The 25566-nt window shown below is 42.1% G+C and overlaps 1 protein-coding gene across 2 annotated transcripts; it reads right to left on the bottom strand.

Annotated features, from left to right (window-relative positions):
* Window positions 1-416: 416 nt before the first annotated feature.
* LOC125245076 (E3 ubiquitin-protein ligase TRIM16-like) lies at window positions 417-25189 on the bottom strand. 2 transcript variants are annotated; one of them, XM_048155521.1, is made up of 7 exons: window positions 21509-22168; window positions 11945-12040; window positions 11625-11858; window positions 7348-7507; window positions 7153-7200; window positions 1966-2169; window positions 417-993 (listed from the first exon to the last, which is right to left on the bottom strand). In XM_048155521.1, exons 1-7 carry the CDS (start codon window positions 22082-22084, stop codon window positions 962-964), a joined length of 1350 nt encoding a protein of 449 aa, XP_048011478.1. In that variant the 5' UTR covers window positions 22085-22168; the 3' UTR covers window positions 417-961. The 2 variants fall into 2 exon arrangements, with proteins under 2 accessions (XP_048011478.1, XP_048011477.1); XM_048155520.1 differs by lacking the exon at window positions 417-993 and having other exon boundaries at window positions 1025-2169; window positions 21509-25189.
* Between the last annotated feature and the right edge of the window lie 377 nt (window positions 25190-25566).

Below are 25566 nucleotides of genomic sequence, written 5' to 3'. Positions count from 1 at the left end.
TAAGTAAAATTTTGGCTGTATTATTTGTGTCCCCTTCAAAAATTGCTCTTGAGAAATTTTATGTTTTTTGTTACCCCCCCCCCCTACTGTCAGATGAAATTTACGCCCCTACATGTGTGTTCCCACCAGGAGTTATTTAACATAAAACAATGACAAACCTTAGTTTACTGCAAAACTCTCAACCTCAAATAGCACACTTGAACTCATAGTGTACTACAAGTGGTAACTAAATACATTTTTAAGTACTGAGATATATTAAAAGAACATTTTAGTTAATATTTGTCTCATGTTGTCTCAAAATAGCACAGCTGAGTACACTTAGATGTTCTTAAAATGATCTTAAGAAGTACTAAATAAGAATTTTTAGTATATTAAGTACAAAATTAGTGTGCGAAAATAGAGCACTTTAAGTATTTTTGAAATGTACTTTTTTTTGCCTGGGACATCTGGACAAACCAGGGACTTGTGCAAGGATCCTGTTTGTGGACTTCAGTTCAGCTTTCAATACCATAATCCCAGATACCCTCCTGAATAATCTGACCCAGCTCTCTGTACCCACCTCCATCTGTCAGTGGATCTCTAGCTTCCTGACAGACAGGCAGCAGCTAGTGAGGCTGGGAAAACTCAATCCAAAGTTGATGGTGAATCAGCACTGGAGCTCCTCAGGGCTGTGTTCTCTCCCCACTGCTCTTCTCCCTGTACACAAATGACAGCACCTCTAAAGACCCCTCTGTCAAGCTCCTGAAGTTCGCAGATGACACCACAGTCATTAGCCTCATCCGGGACGGAGACGAGTCTGCTTACAGACTGGAGGTTGAACAGTTGGCTGTCTGGTGCAGTCACAATAACCTGGAGATGAACACGCTCAAAACAGTGGAGATGAGAGTGGACTTCAGGAGAAACCCCCCTGCTCTCCCCCCACTCAGCATCATGAACAGAACTGTGGAGGAAGGGGAGTCATTCAGGTTCCTGGGCACCACCATCTCTCAGGATCTGAAGTGGAACAATCAAATTGACTCCATTGTGAAAAGACACATTTTAATTCATTCTGTGTGTGAACATTTTAATTAAAAGGAAATGATCAGTGCAAAGAAAAGCACAGATACACACCGTCACTCATCATGACTCACAAACACACACTGATCTTACTGTCTATATGAGGATTCATTACACACATTTATTCTGAGGCTTAGTCCACACATACATGGGTATTTTTATAAACAGAGTTTTTTCTCCTTATTTTAAAAATCGTGTTCACATGAAAACAAAAAAACACGCTGTAAAGAGCATGCCAAACCAACAGATGGCGATATAACCCTAAATGTAAAGCCATGTTGGCCAATCAGAAGCCTGGAAAAAAGGTTATTTCTGGTTCCGACATTTTTTAGAGTTTCTAAAAATCTTCACCTTGGCAGGAAGTGTGGGCGAACGGTCAAACCGCACAGAAAAAGCTGCGGTTTTGAAAATACCCTTGTTTGTGTGGACAGGGCCTGACATGTTATTTCACTGACAGAAGTTCAGCTGTAGTATTAATGTAATGAAGAGAAAATAAGAGACTCTTTAACATCTCACTGTTTCTAATTTATCATGAGCTCAAAGCATTATGGGTAGAATTTATTCTGATTCATCAACATAGTTTCACTACTGATCTAATCCGATACCCAGGATAAACAATAAACCCAGGATAGAGCGGTTGAGTGAATGTGGTCTGGACTGTGTGGATGAGGCTCATTGTGTCTCCAGAGACTCTGTAGAAGGACAGAGTTCCTGCACTGTGATCCACATACACTCCTATTCTACTGCTGGTGGACTCTACAGGGAGTTTAGTCTCTATGTTATTGTGTATGAATGTGTAACTGTAGTCAAAGTTGTACAAACACCAGGACTGATCATTAGATCCAAACCGACACTCATTACCCCGTCCCTTCCTGCTGATGCTCTTATATGACACTGATATATGCACACCATCATCTCCACTCCATTTAATCTCCCAGTAACAGCGTCGATCACACACACTCTCTCTACACAACACTTGCCATACATCATCAAATCTGTCTGGATGATCAGGATACGACTGGAGTGAGCCAGTAAATGTAATCACTCTGTTATTCTCAGACAGACGGAGGTTTTCATTCACTGTGTTTGGATCCAGAGTGAACTGATGGTAATCTGATGGATATAAAACACATCAGAATCAGGAATCTTTTAATGTATCTGAACTCCTCATGTTTAATATATCAGCAGTGTCTCAGTACAGGTAAAGGCAGGCTCACACTACAGGATTTTTGGCTGGATTTTGCTGTCGCAGATAGATTTCCAAGGTTTGCGACGAAACCCCCAGAACGCCACCAAATCAGTGCTCGTAAAACATAAGCAGGTCAGTGACATTATCTGGAACTGTCTCCAGCAGTCACAGACGCTGAGATATTTTCAAACCTGTTTGACATTATCACCACGTTTTTGTATGTAGTGCGAGCGAAGAAACAAAATAATAAACTGCTCATGCACCTTATCATATATGAATTCAAGGTGACAATTTGATAATTGTTTTATTCTAATAAACTAATAATTAATATATTTTTAAAATCTAAATATGTGGTCTTCAACATTATATATTTTTTTTTACTGTCAGTTTTCTGCTGAACAGACATTTAATGAATTCTGTGTGTGCAGCCCGCATTTATTTCTGCTCATTTGTTCCCCCCTTTATTGTCATCTTTTTTTGAATACATGACTTGGACAGCGGCTCTCAAAAGTCTTGCATGAAAACTTAATTTTATGAAGCATTTCCTAAGACCATGGTCATGTGAGCAGTCTATTTTCTAATGTCATTTTTTCTGTTGTTAAACTAGCAAAAGTGAATTCGGGCACGCCCTAATGAGTACACCTGCGCCTTGTGCTTCAGAACATGTGCTTAGATCCTTAAAATAGGGCCCTAAATCTTCATCATTCTTTTATAATTGTTTCTATTCAGCCATTATAAGCCTTTATTGTGGCACTATGGCTTGCCCATCTACACCACTTTCATCCCACTATACATTAATTCACCTATTATCTGAAGTCTTTCCAGAAAAAAAGTATTCTTCAACCTTTTGTGAATTCTTTTAACAAAATAGATTGTGAAATAAATATAGCTCCTGGCGTGTGAGGTGCATTAGAGCTACAATTGGCATCAAGCTATATAACACAATTTAAGATTAATATACACTTAAACTCAATTAAAATAAACATTCAATGATGGTTTAAAGGATTAGTCCACTTAAATAAAATTTTCCTGATAATTTACTCACCCCCATCATCCAAGATGTTAATGTCTTTCTTTCGTCAGTCGAAAAGAAATTACGTTTTTTTGATGAAAACATTCCAGGATTATTCTCCTTATAGTGGATTTCAATGCCCTCCAAACAGTTGAAGGTCAAATTTACAGTTTCAGTGCAGCTTCAAAGGGCTTTAAACGATACCAGACGAGGAATAAGGGTCTTATCTAGCGAAACGATCAGCCATTTTAAATTTTTTTTAAATGTATATGCTTTATATAAACAAATGATCGCCTTGCACGTGCTTCCGCTTTCCGTATTCTTCAAAACGCTTGTGCTGTATGTCCTACGCCTTCCCTATTCTACTTACAGAACAAATGCAGCGCCAGTTTTTTTCCCGTAAGTAGAATAGAGAAGGCGTAGGACATACAGAGTAAGCGTTTTGAAGAATGCGGAAAGCAGAAGCACCTACAAGGCGATCATTTGTGTTTATGATGGATGGAAGCACTTTCTTCAGTTCATACTCATTGGTCCTGTTCACTGCTATTATAAAGCCTGGATGCGTCAGGATATTTATTAACCCTCTGGAGTCTGAGGCTGATTTGGGGCCTGGAGAAGTTTTGACATGCCCTGACATTTGTGCTTTTTTCAGTTGTTCATAAACATATTAATGGAAAAAGTGTCATTACACTGTATTCAGCACAAACTAGGCTACAATAATATGTGAGGAACATGTATGTACATGTTTGTATTTTTGAAGGAATAATGTTTATGCGTGGTTATTGAAAAAACAAAAAACTTAAGTCACTGAAATAAGGCCAAAAAAGTATAGTAAATCTGTGTTTACAATACTTTAGGGTACTGGAGGTTGTAAACAAGAGTTTTTGCTTCAAAATTATGTAAAAATTATGCTGCCTACTCCTTCATATAAAACAATATATTGATTTAGTTTTTGTAAGACACTTTTTGCCAAGAAACACAGTATGCGTGGAGGCGTGAATCACCACTGAATAATGGGCCATTCTCACCTGAGAAGACAAAAGAATTGGATAGTAATGAGCTGAAATGACTTGCATATTAATGAGGCATTTCAGTCAGGTAGGCTGTGAAAAAAACCTTCTGTGATGTCTCAAGCTCATCATGATATATGAAACATACAGAAAAATATTATTACAATATAAAGTAATGGTTTTATATTATACTTTAAAATATAATGTATTTCTGTGATGCAAAGAGTCTGAATATAGGCTTTTAGTTTAAAAGCATGCACATTTGGAGAAATATTGGATTCTCATATGCTTATGTCAATTTTCTATACAGAGAAGTTATATTTATTTAATATTCATTGTCATTACTATGAGCGCTGGTGTTTTCAATTCATACTTGAAGTCGGAGGGCGTTCTCTGTGCATTTTTAGTCCACAAATTCATCTAAAAGAAGAAGAGGCTATTACATGAATGGAGTTTCCAATTCATACTGCAGCCGGAGGGCGCTAAAGAAACAAAAACTCATCTAAAATTCATCTATAGAAGAAAAGAAAACAGGAACTAACTGCATGTCTTCTAGAGCTTGCTAACCATGACTTTTACATCCAGATAAACACTTTTCAAGACAATAAATACACGATTGAGACGATGAATGCATGCATTGACTCAGAATTTGCGTCTGAATAGCGCTGGCTCCGTGGGCGTGGCCGGATTAGCAGATAATGAGCTGAATCACGGACTTCTGACATGGCTCTCTTTTCATACAGATTACATAAACACAGAAGGTTTGTTTTCGATTTGACTTACATGATTTAAAACCTGACATCTTAACGTTTTTTTTAGACATAAGTTTAATTTTTCTGTGATTAGTATTCACTAAGTTACAGTTCATTTTCTGAGAACTATCAGATTGGACTTCGTTCAGAGGGAGAGGAGAAATCACGCATCATGTTAGTTTTCTTTATTTTACAAAAAGCTCAACATTGTGTTTTTACTCTGAGTGTATACAAATAAAGAAGATATTCTATAGTCTCAATTGATATATTACTTATGTCTCTATGACAAAAAATGACGGAGTATTTTAAGTCTGTTTTGCTGCAATGTGAAAAAAAACCTGCAAAACGCGCCGGCGCGTTTTCAGACCTCAGAGTGTTAATATATCTCCAAGAGTGTTTATCAGAAAGAAGAAAGTCATATACACCTAGGATGGCTTGAGGGTGAGTAAAGCTTGGGGTAATTTTCATTTGAAAGTGAACAAATTAATGTCACTGCAAAAGAAATTAATGTCACTGCTGTAAGGCTTGATTTTCCTGCTAAACGAAAACTGAGATCAAGCATCCTGCAATAAAGCATATCTGGAGAGAAGATCTTAAAAGAATAGCATAGGACAACGCCTTGCCCCCATCTATCTACAGTATGCAACCCCCCCCCACACACACACAAACTCTCCTTCCCCCTGCCTCAAGTCACTGAAAGTTTATATTCCATGTATAATGTAACTTGTATATATATTGTTTTTCCCTTTCATGTTTGGTATCATTTAATTTGTCTCAGTGCGATTGGTAAAACGGTCTCAATTTCATAGCAGTCACTAGAATATGAAGAAGATGGAAAATTAAGGAAAATTCTGTCCTCTTTTTGGGTGGTGTCTCTTCTCCTCTCCCCCAAAACAGGTGTTGGTGTAATAAACATTTACGATCCTTTTGTTCTGGTCTGGTATAAAAGGTAAAGAGCAAAGCAGTCAGGGGGGACCTTCTGTAACCAGAACCCCCATACAGAGATGGGTGAATGTCTGAAGACATTCACGCATCACTGTGTGTATATATGCATTTCTTTGAGTAATCGATGTTATGCATTTATTATTTCTGAATTGGCTTCTAATTGTCTAATTGTAATGTAATTGGCATGATATATTTTTACTTGACAAATAAATGTTATATTTGGTTGATTCTGTATTATTCTTAATCCATTATTTCTAGTAGATCAAAGCGAAGGTATTACCTCAAATCTGTGTTCAGGATTGTTCATACGAAAGGTTTAATAGATGGAGCATAGGGCACGTCAATTAAGTCCATTTCGATTTCTGACTATCACTGCCTTAAATAAGTTGCAGTTTTCGTAAATATATAAAAACTATGCTTTTTGTTACGAGTAAGCAGAGCGCGACCGACTTAAAGGTAGATGTTTACCCTGCATCCAATGTTTAAGGTCAGACTGACGAGTTTGTGTCCGGGAAGAGCAAGTTGGCCAAAGTGACTCTTCTAAAGCGATACCGGGACTGCAGTGAACGAAATAATTGAAGATATAAGGTAATCAGAATAATCGAATATCTAAATTCATACATAACAAATGATTAATTTCTAATTGGAAACACAACCTAAGAGTAATAATCATTTGAAATTGGGGTCAGATTAAACGAGTGAAATTAAGTGAACATTCAGAGACGCTGAAAAGGCATACACGCGTTAACCTTCCCCGTCCTGTGGGAAACCGTCATTGGACCCATTAGGCGGGCCTTACACTGCAAACTAGTTTAATCATGAACAGTTGTCAAATATCAAAGCTGGAGTCTTTAATCTTTCTAACGATACTCAGTTTGTCCCAAAAAAGTAAGAGTGTGATGATTTAAAGTGCAGTGAATACTCAACAACATTAATCTGGGGTTGTCTGCAATCTATATGTAAAGGGGTTAAAGACAAGAAGATGATGAGAAAACTTGTTGTGTAGTGTGAGCACCATGGCAATTCATGTAGTCCTGTAGTGTGAGCTTGCCTTTACCAGATATCCTGTGCAAATCATCATGTACATTATCTACTATAAATCTCTTATGTCATGTTTTCTTTCTCCTTCTACAGGAAGAACACGAACACACTCAGTGAGTTTTTCTGCTTGTTTTCTCAGTGACTTACATTGTAGGAAGTCGTTCCTGCTCCAGTGAACAATGTTGCTGTAAGTGGCTGTGGAAATCAACAGACATGAGTGTGATTATCATGTCAAGAGAAAATGATCCCTGCATCCGTTCCTCAGACATTTCTAATATGATGATCTACATGATATGAGATGGAGGATCATTTCTGAGAGCAGATGAATCTCCAGGACTTTACCTCTGTCAGAGAACATCTTGAGCTCCGCTTTGCAGAAATCCTCCAGTTTTTCTCTCAGCTGACGGACAGATTCTCTCACAACATCAAAAGAGGAGAGAGAAATGAAGGGATCGTCATTTACATCTGTAGATTCAGGAGGAGTTGAGAGAGACTGGAAACTCTACAGAAAACAGAAATCAAAGATCATCACCTCCACACTTCAGCCAATAACCTGCACTACTGTCAGATTTGAGCAGCTCTTGTTGATCTTTAGTAACTCTCCTCAATCCAGCACTTTCACAGCATCAGATTCATTCTTCTCATATTCATTATATCATGTTAGAGCTATAAATTCTTGCATTTGACACTTACACCATATGTGAACTTGATGATCAAACATCTGGCAATAACATAAATGTAACAGATGAAGAGCATCAATGGCGTCACATGGCAGGATAGTGGCTCTGAAATTCCCAAGGACTCTTAGGACACGATCCCAATGTCAGGTTTTGTGTTTTAAATACACTGAAGCATTGATAATATACAGCCTCACTTCCTGTTTGAGGACTTCACTGTTAAATTCATTAATGTGTTAATGAAAATTATTATAAAAGGTTTTATTATCTAATTTTGGTAAACATTACTCAAAATTTGTAGTCAACGATTGTAAAAAATAAGTAAAGACATCGGAAATCTAGCTGGGTGAAACTTGGTACCATCAAGTTCATGGATTTCACATAGTTGCAAAACAAAGTTTAAATATTAATGTTTTGATCTTGTAAGGACTGTGGCTGAACCAGACAAATAAATCATTCAGATGATTCTTTCAAAACATAATTTCATAAACGTCTAGGTTACGTATGTAAGCGATCTCCGTACGCATGACAGGAGCATCTTTGCCCACCATCGTGGCACGGACTCCCGAAACCTGGGGGGGGGGGGGGGGGGGGGGGGGGGGGCGCCGAGCGAACTGAATCGCATAGCCGAGCCTGATCGTTCGAATGAGCCAGCGGGACAGGTTGGGTAGCTCTAACCAGGCTCCCAGGAGTGGAGGGGGCCGCGGGAGGGTGGCCTTGGCGACGAGCAGACTGAGGCACCTGGGCCGGCAGAGGTGCAGGAGCAGCAGCTGGCTGCCGGGGCAGGATATGGCTGATCGCCTCAGATTGCTTCTGAGCAGCCGAGAATTGCTGGGCAACAACCTCGACCGCATCGCCGAAAAGGCCGGCCTGAGAGACAGGGGAGTTTAGGAGCTGAGAGCGGTCCGACTCCCTCACGTCTGCCAGGTTCAGCCATAGGTGGCGCTCCTGGACCACCAAAGTGGACATCACCTGACCAATAGGCCGCGCCGTGACCTTCATAGCCCGGAGGGCGAGGTCGGCGGCCGTGTGTGCCTCTTGAAGGGCCGCTTGGTCAGCACCCGCCTCATGCAGGCCTTTGAGCACCTTCGCCTGGTAGACTTGCAAGGTGGCCATGGCGTGCAAAGCAGAGGCGGCCTGACCCGCAGCTCTGTAAGCCTTGGCCACAAGCGTGGACGAGAACTTACAGGCCTTGGACGGGAGCTTGGGATCACCGCGCCACGTAGAGGTGCCCGGAGGACACAACTGCATCGCAACCGAGCGCTCCACAGGGGGTACCCCAGCATACCCTTTAGCCGCCCCGCCATCGAGGGTGGTGAAGGCGGAGGAGGCAGCAGAACGATTTCGGGCAGTTAAAGGTGCCCTCCATGAACTGGTAACCTCCTCATGCACTTCCGGGAAGAATGGAACCGGTGGGGGGGGCCTTGGCATGCAGCCCCCAGGAACCAATCATCCAGCCTCGAGTGTTCAGGATGGGGTGGAGGATTCCACTCCAACCCAATGCTCTCAGCTGCCTGGGCAAGCATGGCCGTCAACTCGGGATCTGACTCGGATGACGCCGCTCTCCCAGGGGGAGGCAACGCAGCCGAATCTTCATCTCCCGAGGACTCAAACACACCTTGAGATGCAGCGATCGACATACAATTATCCTCTGGAGCCCTGAATGAGATGCTGGGTCCCCCCAGAGGAAGAGGCAGCAGGGCCCACCGGAAGCTCCAGCTACGGACGGGGCCTACGCCAAAGATCATTAACCTTATATATTCTGCTTGCTGTTTGGTAATAAATATCAGTGTTACGTTATCTTGCCTCCCGAGTCTTTCTGGTAGAACACATGGGCGGTAAGACATCTTAAAAAAAACGAAACCGTTTAAACCCATACACTCTTTTAGGAGGAAAGCTCTTTTAGTACTGAAGCGCTCAGGGGAAAGCAGGCAACAGGCAGGAACACTGGAATCTGCTGAAACGCGCCGTCACACCAGTACTGCAGGCTTGTAGAACACACTCCGATGAAAAGCAATGATGTGCTCGGCTCCGAAGCGAAATCTTGAAAGTGAGTTGCTTGCGCTGCTCCTTATATACCCACAGTGTGGGGCGGAGCTTGCGCATGCAAATTCCACAGACCAAGATACTCTTCGTATCATTGGCTTGTTTTGTTAACACTCAAAGGTGATAGGGCTCTCAGACGAGACCCCCATTTCGTCAGTCTCTGACGTAACGTCAAAGTGACCAACTGAAAGGGAACCCAAGCTATCTAATTTTCGGCTCCAGTCCGTCTACAGAACAACCCCCTTGCTAAGTACTCTTATGGCACCCATGCTTCCTGACTGAAGGAGAGGTGACAAAACTTAAACCATTGGTAGCAACCAAATGGTCACCAGAAGATAAAGAGTCTTTGATCTCCAGATCAAGAGACAGAGAGACATTGCAGGCCTGTTTCTCTGTTTCTCTAACCTTACAGAAAAACCCACAAAGACTGTTCTACAACTAAAACTGCATCAAATTGTTCCAAACAATTTAAAATGGACTTATCAAACATCTTTTAACTGCATAAATTTTATATCATGTCTACACATGCTACATGTGACCAGTTATGTTTTAGAACACCCACAACTCATGTAACTGTATAACTATTGAATGGTTGAATGAAAGTATTTCTTGTCTGATATGTGTTTAAATCTCTTTTTCTCATTTAAATCATGGCTTGAATGAAATCTGTGTAAAGTGTATCATAATCCATTTAATAGAAATTATCTAAACAGTACTCTCTGCCAAAGCCAGCAATTCCAGAGACTGGAGATAACGCTTATTTTATGATTGGGGGTGGATAAAAGCCACCTTTTGAAACAAGACGATATCTGATTGGCCAGAACTCCTCACAGAGGTGGGACAAATTCCTAAGTTTAAATAGTCGCATCACAGTAACGAAACTACCGTAGTAAGAAAAAAGCAACCATGGAGTAACAAGAAGAATGAAACAAAGACAAGACTAAGCTGACAAAGGACAGACAAGCAGCTCATTCAAGCCATCCAACTTTCACTCACTTTTCACTTCTTTCACTTAACTTTCTTTCCGTTGAGAGTCTAAGTTTGCCACAAAGTTTAACCAACGACTTTTGCTGCCTCAACTAACTGAAAAGATTCTGCAACAAATCATTGACTCGGAAAACCCTTCTCTCCACGCCAACGAGGAGTTTCCCATTTAAAGTCGACTCGACCAGCAAGTACCTCCAGGTTCTAAAGCTGAACCGGTGCATTAAATTAATGATTCATGGTTTGTTCAGGTCAGGTCTTTTGAAGTGCGTATTTTGCTAGAAATCCTGTTCATCATTTCATTCTCTCTTAAAACTCTTTTGCTCTCATTTCCTTTCTTACTGCAACGCATATGAATGTTTGTGTGTGGGTTTGTGTTAGATTAGTTTGTGTTGGAATAAATAAAGTCTCTTGTAGATTTTAAAAGATAGTGTCTTGTATTATGGGCTCCTAAAATTTAATGTCTTAAATTGTCTATCTTAAAGTTATCAGGCTCTAATCAGTGTTTTCACGATAGTGGATATTCATATCCTCTACAAGAGCTTATTACGGCCTGAGCAGATGAACGCTGGACGATTCAGTTGCTTGGTCGTAAACTAAATGACTCTTTATAATTCCGTATAAATTAATTCTTTCATTTGAGCTAATTTTGGTTCCTACAATCTGTTGTCTGGAAGCTCAATATATCTTTCAGAAAAATGTTTCCTAAGAGATTTCCAGAGCTGAACTGCATTTGTAAGTGCGTCTCTATCAAAAGAAGATGATCAGATGAGAGTCTGACTGATGATTATATAATAACCGAACACACAGATCAACACTTCAGTCAACGGCTCATTCTGCTCTCATGAAATGTTTCTCTGTGAGTCTCTTGCTCAAGTCCACTATGATCCTGTTCTTCTAAATCTCTGTTACCTGCAGGAAATGGATGTGATCCTGTGTGTGTGAAAGCTGCTCCAGCTCAGCGTCTCTCCTCCTCAGATCATTGATCTCCTGCTCCAGTCGCTCCAGTCGTCCTTCAGCTCGACTCACTGCAGTCTTTTCCTGATCTCTGATCCGCTGTGTGGCCTCAGAGCGGCTTCTCTCAATGGAGCGGATGAGCTCAGTGAAGATCCTCTCACTGTCCTCCACTGCTGTCTGTGCAGAGCGCTGTTAGGACACACATCACAATCACACAGTGGCTTCAGTGAGTCCTGACTGAGACTTCTCAAACTTCTCTTCTTCTCCAGACTCACCTTATGAGACTCCACAGCCTCTCTCAGCTGCTGAAGATCTTTCTCTCTCTGCTGGATCCTCTGCTGGAACGACCTCTGTGTCTCCTTCAGCTGGTGCTAAAGGACAAACCAATGACAGGAGAAACATCACAAAAATCATCAAGTAAACAGATATGAATCCAGTATCAGTGAAGTGGTGAGATTGAGGGGTTAAAGATCTTTCATGATAAGGTTATAGGTTCAATCATAAGTGCCAGAATTATTTCATCAATGCCTAGTTTTATAGGGATAGTTCTCCCAGAAATGTAAATTCTTTCATTTTTTATTCATCCTAATGTCTTTCCAAATTTGAATTGATTTTCTCTTGCATAACACAAAAGAAGATATTTTGAATAATGTCTCTGTTTCTAGAGCCTAAATCAAATATGGTGACACATCAATAACATTAAAACTCATTGGCACATGCATGTCACGTGACTAAACATGCCATCATATTATTTATGGCTTCAGAAGACTTAGGTCACCCCCTTGGAGTTTTATGGATTTCTTTAATCCTTAATGTCCTTTTTGAATATTAGAACTTTTGGATTCCATTGACTTTCAATATACGGACAGATGAGACATTCCTTGAAGTCAGCATGAAATCAAAATTGACACTGATACTTTGTTAGTGCATATTACTAGACTTGTGGTGAACAATTAATCTGTGCAAGTTAATACACAGAAAAAAATGGTTTGTCGCAGTAATCTTTAATAAAAAAAAATTTACTTCCGGTCTGATGACGTCAGTTTGACTGCTTGGATTGAAAAGGCGTAAACCACTCCCCTCCAACCGTTAGTCTGCTATGAGCGAGAGATGGAGAGGAGGAGTGCTAAAATAAAACTCTGCCCTCCATTTAATATTTTGTTTCACTTGGAAATACATCACAACACTGGAGAAAACTCGTTTGCAACTTCCGGTTCATGGGGACTTTAAAGGATTAGTCCACTTTCATATAAAATTTTCCAAATAATTTACTCACCACCATGTCATCCAAGATGTTCATGTCTTTCTTTCATCAGTCGAAAAGAAATGAAGGTTTTGATTGAAAACATTCCAGGATTTTTCTCCTTATAGTGGACTTCAATGGCCTCCAAACGGTTGAAGGTTTCAGTGCAGCTTCAAAGGGCTTTAAACGATACCAGACGAGGAATAAGCATCTTATCTAGAGAATCAATTGGTCATTTTGTAATTTTTTTTTAAATGTTTATGCTTTATATAAACAAATGATTGCTTTCTAAGTATGTCCTACGCCTTCCCTATTCTACTTACGGAACGAACGCAGCACCAGTTATATTTTTTCCCTAAGTAGAATAGGGAAGGCGTAGGACATACGGAAAGCGGAAGCACGTGGAAGGCGATCATTTTTGTTTATAAAGCATACAGGTGCTGGTCATATAATTAGAATATCATAAAAAAGTTGATTTATTTCACTAATTCCATTCAAAAACTGAAACTTGTATATTATATTCATTCATTACACACAGACTGATATATTTCAAATGTTTATTTCTTTTAATTTTGATGATTATAACTGACAACTAAGGAAAACGTCTCGGGTTACAGATGTAACCCTGGTTCCCTGAGTAGGGAACGAGACGCTGCGTGACAACGCATTGGGAACCTTCTGCGTGATGTCGTCACTGAAGCACTCATGTATCTAACCAATCGCGTAGCGAGACGTCAGAGACGGGTGACGTCACGGACCAGGAAACTATAAAGCACACCCGGATGCAGAGCACGCTAGCTTCTGAATAAGTCTGAAGCAAGCACTCGCAAGTGTGCAGGGGTACGGCAAGAGACGCAGCGTCTCGTTCCCTACTCAGGGAACCAGGGTTACATCTGTAACCCGAGACGTTCCCTTTCGTGGGAACTATCGACGCTGCGTGACAACGCATTGGGAACGCAATCCCAACTGAGCCGTAGCTCAAACACTTGTCAAAGTTATCTTGACAAAACGGAGGACCCCAGAGTGGAGCCGATATCAAGGTTATAATACTTAATAAATGTGTGCTGGTATGACCATCCAGCTGCATCACATATATCACCCATGGAAACTCCTGACATCAAAGCTTTTGATGCCGCCATACCCCTAGTTGAATGGGCGCGAACATTCAAAGGAGAAGGCTGTCCGGCCGCTTCATAGGCAAGTGAGATGGCCTCGACCACCCACTTGCTCATTCTCTGCTTCGATGCTGGGCCGCCTTTTTTAGGGGACCCATAACAGACAAACAATTGATCTGACTTACGCCACAGGGCAGCTCTGTGGACATAAGCATCCAAAGCCCTTACTGGGCACAGCAGATTACATTTTTCCTGATCCGCAGATTGAAATGGAGGAGGATAGAAGGCCTGAAGCACAGTGGGGCCTGGGACATTGGTAGGGACCTTTGGGACATAACCCGGTCTAGGATACAGGAATGCTTTCACCATTCCTGGAGCAAATTCAAGAAAAGAAGGAGCAACAGAAAGTGCTTGTAAGTCTCCTATCCGCTTCAGAGAAGTGATAGCCAATAAAAGAATCGTTTTAAGAGTGAGGAACCTCTCAGGAACCTCCTCTAGTGGTTCAAAGGGAGCCTCAGCTAACCCCTGTAAGACCACGGCCAAGTCCCAGGCCGGAACCCTTGTGCGCACTGGAGGCCTCAACCTCAGTGTGCCACGGAGGAAGCATGTGACGAGGGGGTCTCGACCTACCGAGATATTCCCCTCAAGAGGAGCATGATATGCTGAAATTGCTGCAATGTAAACCTTCAAGGTTGAGTGAGATAGGACCTCCGAGAATTTTTCCTGGAGGGATTTTAGCACACAGCTAATAGAAGAAAGGACAGGGTCCGTATTATTGTTTCTACACCAGGTAGAAAACAAATTCCATTTGTAGGCATACAACTTCCTCGTGGCGGCAGCATGGGTCCCTGGGACAGGAATCAAGGCTTTTTCCACATGACCCGAGCACGAAGGCATCGCCGCGTGACTTCGATCATGCGAAAAGGATTTCCCCTCAGGGAAAACCCCTTGGTCCTGTGCCACCACTGTAAGGGTCTCATGTGCAGAAGGCCAATAGTAATCACGTTGGACGCAGCTGCCATCAGACCCAACCGTCTCTGAAACGGTTTTACAGTGAGAGTGGTTCGAAGGGAGCCTCAGCTAACCCTTGTAATACCACAGCCAGGTCCCAGGCTGGCCTCAACCTCAGTGTGCCACGGAGGAAGCGAGTAACGAGGGGGTCTTGACCCACCGAGAAGCCACCCTCAAGAGAAGCATGAAAGGCTGAGATAACCGTGACATAAACCTTCAAGGTTGAAGGCGATAGGCCCTCCGAGAATTTTTCTTGGAGAAATCTTATCACAAAGCTGACAGGAGGGTGGACAGGGTCCATATTATTCTGTCTGCACCAAGCAGAAAATAAATTCCATTTATAGGAATAAAGCTTCCTCGTGGCGGGAGCTCTGGAGTTAAAGATGGTCTCCACAACCTCAGTTGGAAGACCAGCATCTATGAGCCTGGCCCCCTCAGAGGCTAGGCCCATAGCTTCCACAGTTCTGGGCGGGGATGTATTATCGAGCCGCCCGCTTGCGACAGGAGGTCCTGTCTAAGGGGAAGCTCCATTGGGGAGCCATTTAGTAAGGACACTAGGTCCGAGAACCATATTCTGGTTGGCCAGAAGGGGGCTACCAGTATTAGGCTGACCCCTTCCCGGTATAATTTCTCCAGAACTCCCGGGAGCAAGGCGATCGGGGAAATGCGTACAGACGTAGCCTCGGCCACGTCTGTACCATAGCATCCAGACCCAGAGGTGCTGGATGTGTTAGGGAGTACCAGAGTGGTCACTGGGTTGACTCTCCCAAAGCAAATAGGTCGACTTCCGCTCGACCGAAATTTTTCCATAGGAGATCCACCACTTCTGGGTGGAGTCTCCACTCCCTGGGCCTCGGCCCCTGCCTCGACAGGGCGTCTGCTCCCTTTATACCCCGGGATGTAAGCTGCCTTCAGAGAGAGCAGCTTCCCTATGGACCATAGGAGGATCCGACGGGCCAAGTAGTAAAGTTGGCGAGACTGCAGACCCCCCTGATGGTTTATATCTGAGACCACCGCGTGTTGTCCGTGCGGACCAACACGTGATGGCCTCTCAGGTCTGGGAGAAAGTGTTTTAATGCTAGAAACACTGCCATCATCTCCAGCCGATTTATGTGCCAGGAGAGTTGATGGACCTCCCATAGAGCCTGAGCTGAGCGACCACTCGTGATCGCCCCCCAGCCCGTGAGGGAAGCATCTGTCGTAAGCATTACACGACGACCAGAAGTCCCCAGCACGGGTCCCTGGGACAGGAACCAGGGATCTTTCCACATGGCCAGAGCACGAAGGCATTGCCGCGCAACTTTGATCATGCAAAAGGATTTCCCCTCGGAGAAAATCCCCTGGTCCTGAGCCACCACTGTAAGAGTCTCATGTGCAGAAGGCCAAAAGGTATGACGTTGGACGCAGCTGCCATCAGACCCAACAGTTTCTGGAACTGTTTTACAGTGAGTGACTGGCCTAACTTCACCCCTTTCACGGCTGCGAGAATGGAACTCACACGAGCAGGAGACAAATGTGCCTGCATCGCGGTGGAGTCCCAAACTACACCTAGATAAGTGGTAGTCTGAGCCGGAACTAGCACACTCTTTTTGGCATTGAGCCTCAGCCCAAGCCTCTTCATATGGGACAGAACAGCAACTTGATGCTGAACTGCTAGTTGCTCTGATTGAGCTAGAATCACTTTCTATGTAATTCAGTACGCGGATGCCCTGGAGTCTCAGTGGAGCCAGCACTGCATCCACGCACTTCGTGAATGTGCGGGATGATAATAACAGGCCGAAAGGAAGAACCCTGTATTGGTAAGCTTTGCCCCCGAAAGCAAACCTGAGGAACTTCCTGTGAGAAGGATGGATAGACACCTGAAAGTACACCTCTCTCAGGTCTATCGCCACAAACCAGTCCTCGGACCTGATCTGTGGGATAATCTGTTTAAGTGTAAGCATCTTGAATTTGAGCTTTCATATTGAGCGATTTAACACATGTAAATCTATGATAGGACACATCCTTCTTTGGAACAATGAAGTAGCGGCTGTAGAAGCCTGACAGCTTGCTGGGAGGAGGAACCCTTTCTATAGCTCCTTTTCGCAAGAGTGTCATAACCTCTTGTTCCATAACCAGAGACTGCTCGGGGGTCACCACTATGGGAAAAACCCCATTGAATCTGGGCGGGAAAGACCCCATTGAATCTGGGCGGGCGAGGCCCTGTAACCCTTTTCTATGATGAGCAGCACCCATTTTGATATATTCGGTAGAAGTTTCCATTCTGCCATAAAATCTACTAAGGGAACCAGTCTCTCGAGACTGGCCTCTGGTGTTTTTGAGCACTTGAGTCGACGTTCTGGAGCGGCGCACCGGCAGAAAACAGACGAATCAAGTCATGACCGGCTCTCCTCGGAGGGTCGGTGGAGACCGCTGCGCCCTGACGCACACTGGGTGGCAGAGTTAGCATAACGGCCTCCTGAGGGCACCAAAGGGGGACGGGTGTCAGATATTCTAACACAGGACCCCCTCCGGAGGGGGCTGCCCTCATGAAGCCTTCTTGGTGATAATAACAGTCCGCAGATCTGTCTTACTTCACAAAGACTTCAGCTGTGTCACCTGTCCCGGTCCCCAGGCTTTCTGCGGGGGAGCAAGGGTGGTGACACCCTTTTCCTTTAAATTCCTCAGAATTTAATGTATTCAATATTTCATTTAATCCTTAAATTAAATGCAGCCCAAAACAGTCAAAAATGACAGGCTGAATATATTAGAATACAAAGAAAATTATAGCTCGTAATAGTTTGCAAGGTATTATAGGGAAAGAGAGAAAGGGAAACTCCCGTCTGCTCAGTTCCCTCCAGATATATATAAACACATTATATACAATACTACGTGCACGCAATCTATGCGCAGCCTCGGCAAACGCAAGATCCGAGCGAGACGTATATTTTTTGTTGCACACTTAATCTACGCGCTGCCTCGGCAAACGCGAGATTCGAGCTATATATTCCTTATTGCAGGCTTAATCCACGCGCTGCCTCGGCAAACGCGAGATCTAAGCCTCGTGTTAGACTTTTATTCCCTCGAGAATAAAGCCACCAGGAGTGGAGATAAAAACTCCCGCTAGTGCATTTCTTTCTTTACACTCCGGGACATTTTTATGAATGAACCGTCAGCTGCTTTGTTTTCGAACTGACGTGCATGCTCCACTCCCTAACACGATGTGTGTGAGGTGGCGAGTCCTCAGATCGATATCACAATATCCACCTCCTCAGAGCTGGGCATGTGAAATACCGGTGCCTCAACCCAGGGAAGAAACCGCAGAGCGTGCTTCCACCTGGGAGACGGCACTGAATCTGGCAGGTAAGGGCAGAGAAAGGGCAGCGCCCGTCTCTAACCCCTCTGTCAGATCCATTTGTGAACCCCACGAATGGCTTCTTTTTCGCGATCCGCGGGGAACACTGGAACACAGTATTGTGAGAGCGAGTTTCTTTTTTATAGTGCACACAGACGGCTCCCTCGAGAGCTGCCCGGGCTTACTCAACTCCCATTCAACTGCTGTTTCTCGCCATAATACGTGTCTTTTTTATAAATATATATATATGGATTGGTGTGAGATACTCTTGTCCTCAGACAAAGATATCGTGACTTGTTTATATGAAATAAGACAAACAACACCAAATAAGACACACGATAACATAGAGTGCTTGCTGAAGACACAGAAGCTAGCGTGCTCTGCATCCGGGTGTGCTTTATAGTTTCCTGGTCCGTGACGTCACCCGTCTCTGACGTCTCGCTACGCGATTGGTTAGATACATGAGTGCTTCAGTGACGACATCACGCAGAAGGTTCCCAATGCGTTGTCACGCAGCGTCGATAGTTCCCACGAAAGGGAATCCCAAATTCAGTATCTCAGAAAATTAGAATATTGTGGAAAGGTTCAATATTGAAGACACCTGGTGCCACACTCTAATCAGCGAATTAACTCAAAACACCTCCAAAGGCCTTTAAATGGTCTCTCAGTCTAGTTCTGTAGGCTACACAATCATGGGGAAGACTGCTGACTTGACAGTTGTCCAAAAGACAACCATTGACACCTTGCACAAGGAGGGCAAGACACAAAAGGTCATTGTAAAAGAGGCTGGCTGTTCACAGAGCTCTGTGTCCAAGCACATTAATAGAGAGGCAAAGGGAAGGAAAAGATGTGGTAGAAAAAAAGTGTACAAGCAATAGGGATAACCGCACCCTGGAGAGGATTGTGAAACAAAACCCATTCAAAAATGTGGGGCAGATTCACAAAGAGTGGACTGCAGCTGGAGTCAGTGCTTCAAGAACCACTACGCACAGACGTATGCAAGACATGGGTTTCAGCTGTCGCATTCCTTGTGTCAAGCCACTCTTGAACAACAGACAGCATCAGAAGCGTCTCGCCTGGGCTAAAGACAAAAAGGACTGGACTGCTGCTGAGTGGTCCAAAGTTATGTTCTCTGATGAAAGTAAATTTTGCATTTCCTTTGGAAATCAGGGTCCCAGAGTCTGGAGGAAGAGAGGAGAGGCACTCAATCCACGTTGCTTGAGGTCCAGTGTAAAGTTTCCACAGTCAGTGATGGTATGGGGTACCATGTCATCTGCTGGTGTTGGTCCACTGTGTTTTCTGAGGTCCAAGGTCAACGCAGCCGTATACCAGGAAGTTTTAGAGCACTTCATGCTTCCTGCTGCTGACCAACTTCATGGAGATGCAGATTTCATTTTCCAACAGGACTTGGCACCTGCACACAGTGCCAAAGATACCAGAACTTGGTTTAAGCACCATGGTATCCCTGTTCTTAATTGGCCAGCAAACTCGCCTGACCTTAACTCCATAGAAAATCTATGGGGTATTGTGAAGAGGAAGATGCGATATGCCAGACCCAACAATGCAGAAGAGCTGAAGGCCACTATCAGAGCAACCTGGGCTCTCATAACACCTGAGCAGTGCCACAGACTGATCGACTCCATGCCACACCGCATTGCTGCAGTAATTCAGGCAAAAGGAGCCCCAACTAAGTACTGAGTGCTGTACATGCTCATACTTTTCAGTTGGCCAAGATTTCTGAAAGTCCTTTCTTTGTATTGGTCTTAAGTAATATTCTAATTTTCTGAGATACTGAGTTTGGGATTTTCCTTAGTTGTCAGTTATAATCATCAAAATTAAAAGTAAAAAACATTTGAAATATATCAGTCTGTGTGTAATGAATGAATATAATATACAAGTTTCAGTTTTTGAATGGAATTAGTGAAATAAATCAACTTTTTGATGATATTCTAATTATATGACCAGCACCTGTATACAGTTTCACTAGATAAGACCCTTATTCCTCGTCTGGTATCGTTTAAAGCCCTTTGAAGCTGCACTGAAACTGTAATTTTGACCTTCAACTCTCTAGAGGCCATTGAAGTCCATTATAAGGGTGTTACGTTCCACGTGTCATGTGTGCACTTTTGCGCTCTTCTGTTTTTTTTTGTTCTTTTCTCCCTGCCTGCAGGTTGGTGTTTATTGGCTACTTCGACTGCCAATCATTGCTGATGTCATGATGTCCGGCCCATTTGTTGATGCGCCAGCTGTATTTAATAGCTTGATTTGACAGTGTTTGGCGTGCGCCAGATCAGCGTACCTCGTGCTCCAACGCGGCCAGTTATTTCGGGTTATGGTGATTTGTTTCTTTAGTTAACTCACTTGGTGTCAATTTTGTTTTGTGACGTGAGTTTTGATCAAATTATAGATTTGTTTAATAACGTTCGTGTTGGAGTATTTGTTACTCTGTGTGTTGGGTTGGCGTTCATGTGTCTTACCAAATATGACATGTTTTGAGAACGTAGTCATGAGTTTTCGGCTTTGGTGTCGATTAGGTTAATTTATACTATGTTAGCCTAGGTTTGTGAGTGTCGCACCACCCATGTATTTTTGTTTGTAGATTATGATAGTTTAGCTTGGGCGTCGTATACGCTGAAGATTTCAGTTTTCTTTTCACATTTTTCTTTTGTTAGTTAGTTTAGAGGTTATCCATAAGGACTGGTTTATTTTGTTTATTTTTTTAATTTGGGCGACACTCCTGTTTCTTTTATGTATGGTTATATTTTCTTCATTTCATCTTTTTAAATTATTTGTAAAACATAACGCCAAAGTAAAACAATCTAAAACTGCTCTGTTTGCTTCATCTTTGGCCTGCACCACACCTTGAAACAGTTGTCTCACTTAAATGTTATGAAACATCCCATTTTTATCATCAAACACATAACAAGGGGAATAATCCTGGAATGTTTTCATCAAAAACCTTCATTTCTTTCTTCATACCTTATTTACTGTTCCTCAAAAAAAGGAAAAGAATAAGAAAGACCAGTTTGGAATGACATGAGTAAATGATGAATGTCTTTTTTTGTGGGAACTACTGGTTTAAAGGGGTTTTGTTATGCTTGTAAATGATTATAATGAGACGTCTTTAAGTTTATACCTGATTCTCTGTTCTCTGTGCTGCAGCTGATACAGTGTCGTGGTTTTTATGTTCATCCATACACAGCACACATATACACTTCTGATCAGTGCGGCAGAAAACCTCAAGGATCTTGTCGTGTTTCTGGCAGATCATCTCCTGCAGTCGTCCAGTGGCTTCAGTCACTTTATGTGGCTTACGTGAGTGAAATTCCTCATGACGGTCAAAATGAGTTTGGCAGTAAGACTCCAGACACACCAGACAGGACTTGACGGCTTTGTGTTTTCTTCCAGTACAGACATCACACTGCACATCTCCAGCTCCATCGTAACAGTCAGCAGGAAGTTTAATCTTCTTCAGTTTCTCCACCACTTCAGCCAGCATGGTGTTTTTAGCTAAAGCAGGTCTTGAACTGAAGGTCTGTCTGCACTGAGGGCAGCTGTAGACTCTCTTCTGATCCTCCTGATCCCAGCAGTCCGTAATACAGCTCTTACAGTAACTGTGTCCACAGGGAATGGCCACTGGATCCTTCAGGAGATCCAGACACACTGGACACAGGAACTCATTCTGATCCACTGAAATTCTGGCTTCTGCCATTTTACTGCATGAATACAGAGACACAAACACACAACAGATCAACTACACTTCAGTTTCAGTTTCCCTGAACTCATGTGATTCCTGTTTCCTGGTTCTGTGTTTGAGTGACGTGTTTCTCTGCAAGTCTAAAGGTCACAGATAATAAAACATCCACTAGATGTCAGCCTCAAACAGACACTCAAATAATATATGTAATAGATAAGCAGACAACACAGCTAAAAACCACAGCAATACTGCATCCTAATCACTGCACTGGTACTGCAGGACTGAAAACTGTGTCCATATTACAGTTCCTTCACTCCCCATGAAAGTTTTAATTTTGTAAAATCAAGTTGAGTCACCTTTCTATATATAGCACTTTTTTTATGTTCATTTCAGCTGTACAGTAGCTCTAGAGGAAAATAATGTCACTGTCCAGCTTTAGTAAGTTCAGTGTTAATTCATTTCTATAGTAAAAGCATTAATTATTCATTTAGATAATTCATCTATACTGTAACAAATTAGCTCAAATGGGTGAAATATAATTAAGCCATAATGCATCAACCATGTAATTATGTATATATAGATAATTAATTACTAATTATAATTAATTATGAATATATATGTTCTATGTTGTGGATGAACCTTGCGGTTAGAGGCAGTGAGGTGACCAGGACAAGCAGGAATATGTTTGATGCAAAATTTATTTTACAAAAAGTAGAAAAATCCCACAATGCAAAGAAAAAAAAAATAGTGCTACAAACAAAAAAATAAATCAAAGAAATAAACAAAGCCGTACAGGACAGGAAAAATATTCGTAACAACAGTCTATTGCTGCACCAAACAGACTAAAAAGTGTCGGTACTCCAACCATGCTTACACCACACTCACCACACCTGCTTACTGAATGTTACAGTGGCCATCTTAAAGTCGTGGCCCCACCTACGGAACAAACCATGCTGCAGGTAAGTCTAACATAACACATTCACATTCACAACAGGTAGTCAAACATGTTTACACAAGCCACACATAAACTCCATAAATACAGTTCTCCTATAAGCAAAACAATACATCAAAAAATAACTAGATATATGCGCATAAGGCTTTGAACCAATAATGCTCCTGACTGGTATGTATATCTGTGGTACTTACATCAATAAATGTCTTAACCTGTATTACTGTCTTGTAGATATTTATAGACTTAAGAATGACCAACTTGTGAAACATTAACAGAATATACAACCAAACATGTACACTTTCACAATAACTCTACATAAATTGCACACAACATATATCTTTCCAGAATCACAGAAGTCAATGTAAATATATGTGTGTGTATATGAGAAATGAGGGAATGTGCCCCATAGTCTGTATATGGTCACGGAGTATCTTCGTGACAGTCTAGAATTAGTTTAGTTTTAGAATTTTTAGAAAGTTTTAGAAAACTTATCAGTCCGATCTTTTGTCGACTCTTAAAAATGAGGTCATTCTTCTGGCCAAGAGGAATTCTCCTATCCTAGTACTTACAAAAACATATAGCTAGCAAAATTAAAAATGTTAAAATGACCTGGTTCATTCATGAGCATCAACAGAGACAATCAAGCATGATCACAATGGATTTAATACATGAATATAGGAATACATACAACTAAATCTAAGCTAAGAGTACATATATATACACAGAATAACTAAAGTAAATAAAGAAAGAGAGGGAAGACTAAAGAAGAGAGCCAACAAAAAATCACATAACCTTATTAGGGGCATATAAACATATTACTAGTCTTGTGGTGAACAATTAATCTGTACAAGTTAATACACAGAAAGAAAATTGTCATGGTAATCTTTAATCAAAAAAGTTACTTCCAGTCTGGAATGGTGTGTCTTCTCTGATGACGTCAGTTTGACGGCTTGGGTTGAAAATGCATAAACCACTCCTCTGTAACCATTAGTCTGCTATGAGCGAGAGATGGAGAGGAGGAGCGCTAAAGTAAAACTCTGCCCACTATTCAATATTCCGTTTCACTTGGAAATACGTCACAACACTGGAGAAAAGACATTTACAACTTCCGGTTCACGGAGACTTTAAGATCGATTGGTTGCTTGCATGAATTTGAGTGCTGAGTTTCAGATAGATACGTGTGGAGATTCAGTGCATCCGTGGCTGAGGTTCGTTGGCTTCTTTCGTGCATCCGCAGGAAGTTTGAACTGAGGTAACTTGAAAGCAGGTTTTGCCGAAGGTGGTCGTCTCGAATAGGAGATGAGTGCGCAATGGGAGCGCGATTGCCGGAAGATGAAAGACGTACGAGAGATGGCAAGAGACAATAGGCCTGGGTCCCTATGTATAAAGCCACTCAGAGTAAAATTTTAGTCTTAAGTGTGTCAAAATTCTAAGAATGATGTAATTTTACTCTTATTCTTAGACTTAAGAATAAGTGTGATTCATAAAGGTTCCTAAGAGTCAAGACTAGGTCTCAACTCCTAAATTATTTAGGAGAGCTGGAGAGGCCTCCAAACCTAGTTAGGAGTAACAAGATGGCAGAAAGAAGAGGAGACACACGCTTTCCAATGAAGATATGATGTGTTGGAGTTATATAGTGTATTGGAGTTACTGGCAAAAAAAAAAAAAAAAAAAGAAGAAGAAGAGGAAAACTACAACTACAGGTTTCAGATGTCAAGAGAAAGTTGTTGGAGCCATTGATGGAACTCATGTTTACATCATTGCTCTAACTGTAAATGAGGAGACATATATCAATAGAAAAAGATTCCACACCATCAGTACTAACTTGTGATAATTTTGCACAATGCAAAGCTATTTTTTAAAAATAAATGTAAATATTAAAACATTTCAGTGTCTTTTTAAATGATTTTTTTTTATAATAACATTAAATAATTGGTGCTGTGACTTCACCCTTGCAGGCTCACTATTGGCTGATTCAGAGGTTGAGGGCGGCCATTTTGAGTTGAAATCATTGTAGTCCTTAGTTCACAACTCTTAAGTCAGTACTTAAAGGTGCTAAAGAGGATGTTTTGTTTTATAAATTTTTGCAATATTACTTGAAACTGTCTTTACTAACTGATAGAAGACTATTTATTAGGCGCACTGAAAGGAATAATATTAATATACATCATCTGTGCACGAGGTAGGGCCTTAAAAACATCATCGCATAAACGATTGGCCCTCTGGCTTGTCAATCACTGCCATGACGTTCCTTGTGAGAGACACGCGGCTGCGCTCTCCAGTAACTTTCCACACTCCACAGGCGCTGCATGCAATGTTTTTGTCAGGAGACAGGAGTAACAACTGCAGATTATGAGTTACCTGCGGTGAGTCCGACATAATAAATCCACTAACACGACACAGCGAATGCCGGTGGTAAACACTCGTGTTCCAATACTCGTGCACAAGTTTTGGGAGGCGTACCCTCGAATTGAGCTGTGAAGGAGGGGGGTTGTTCTTACGCATGCACTCATTTCAAAAACTCACTAACAGTCTTTGGTTTCTC

This window comes from Megalobrama amblycephala, linkage group LG14 (genome assembly GCF_018812025.1).
Source record: "Megalobrama amblycephala isolate DHTTF-2021 linkage group LG14, ASM1881202v1, whole genome shotgun sequence".
Lineage (NCBI taxonomy): Eukaryota > Metazoa > Chordata > Actinopteri > Cypriniformes > Xenocyprididae > Megalobrama > Megalobrama amblycephala.
The sequence above is the reverse complement of the archived record's forward strand: the minus strand, read 5'-3'. Positions and strand labels throughout refer to the sequence as shown.

Bases quoted from the DNA above. Each gene is read 5' to 3' on its own strand.
- LOC125245076 (XM_048155520.1), bottom strand. From the start codon at position 22,084: ATGGCAGAAGCCAGAATTTCAGTGGATCAGAATGAGTTCCTGTGTCCA. The intron at 7,508-11,624 runs GTAACAGAGATT...TGTTTTCTGTAG, and splicing joins ATCACATCCATTTCCTGCAG to AGTTTCCAGTCTCTCTCAAC. The intron at 7,201-7,347 runs GTAAAGTCCTGG...TGATTTCCACAG, and splicing joins CAAGATGTTCTCTGACAGAG to CCACTTACAGCAACATTGTT.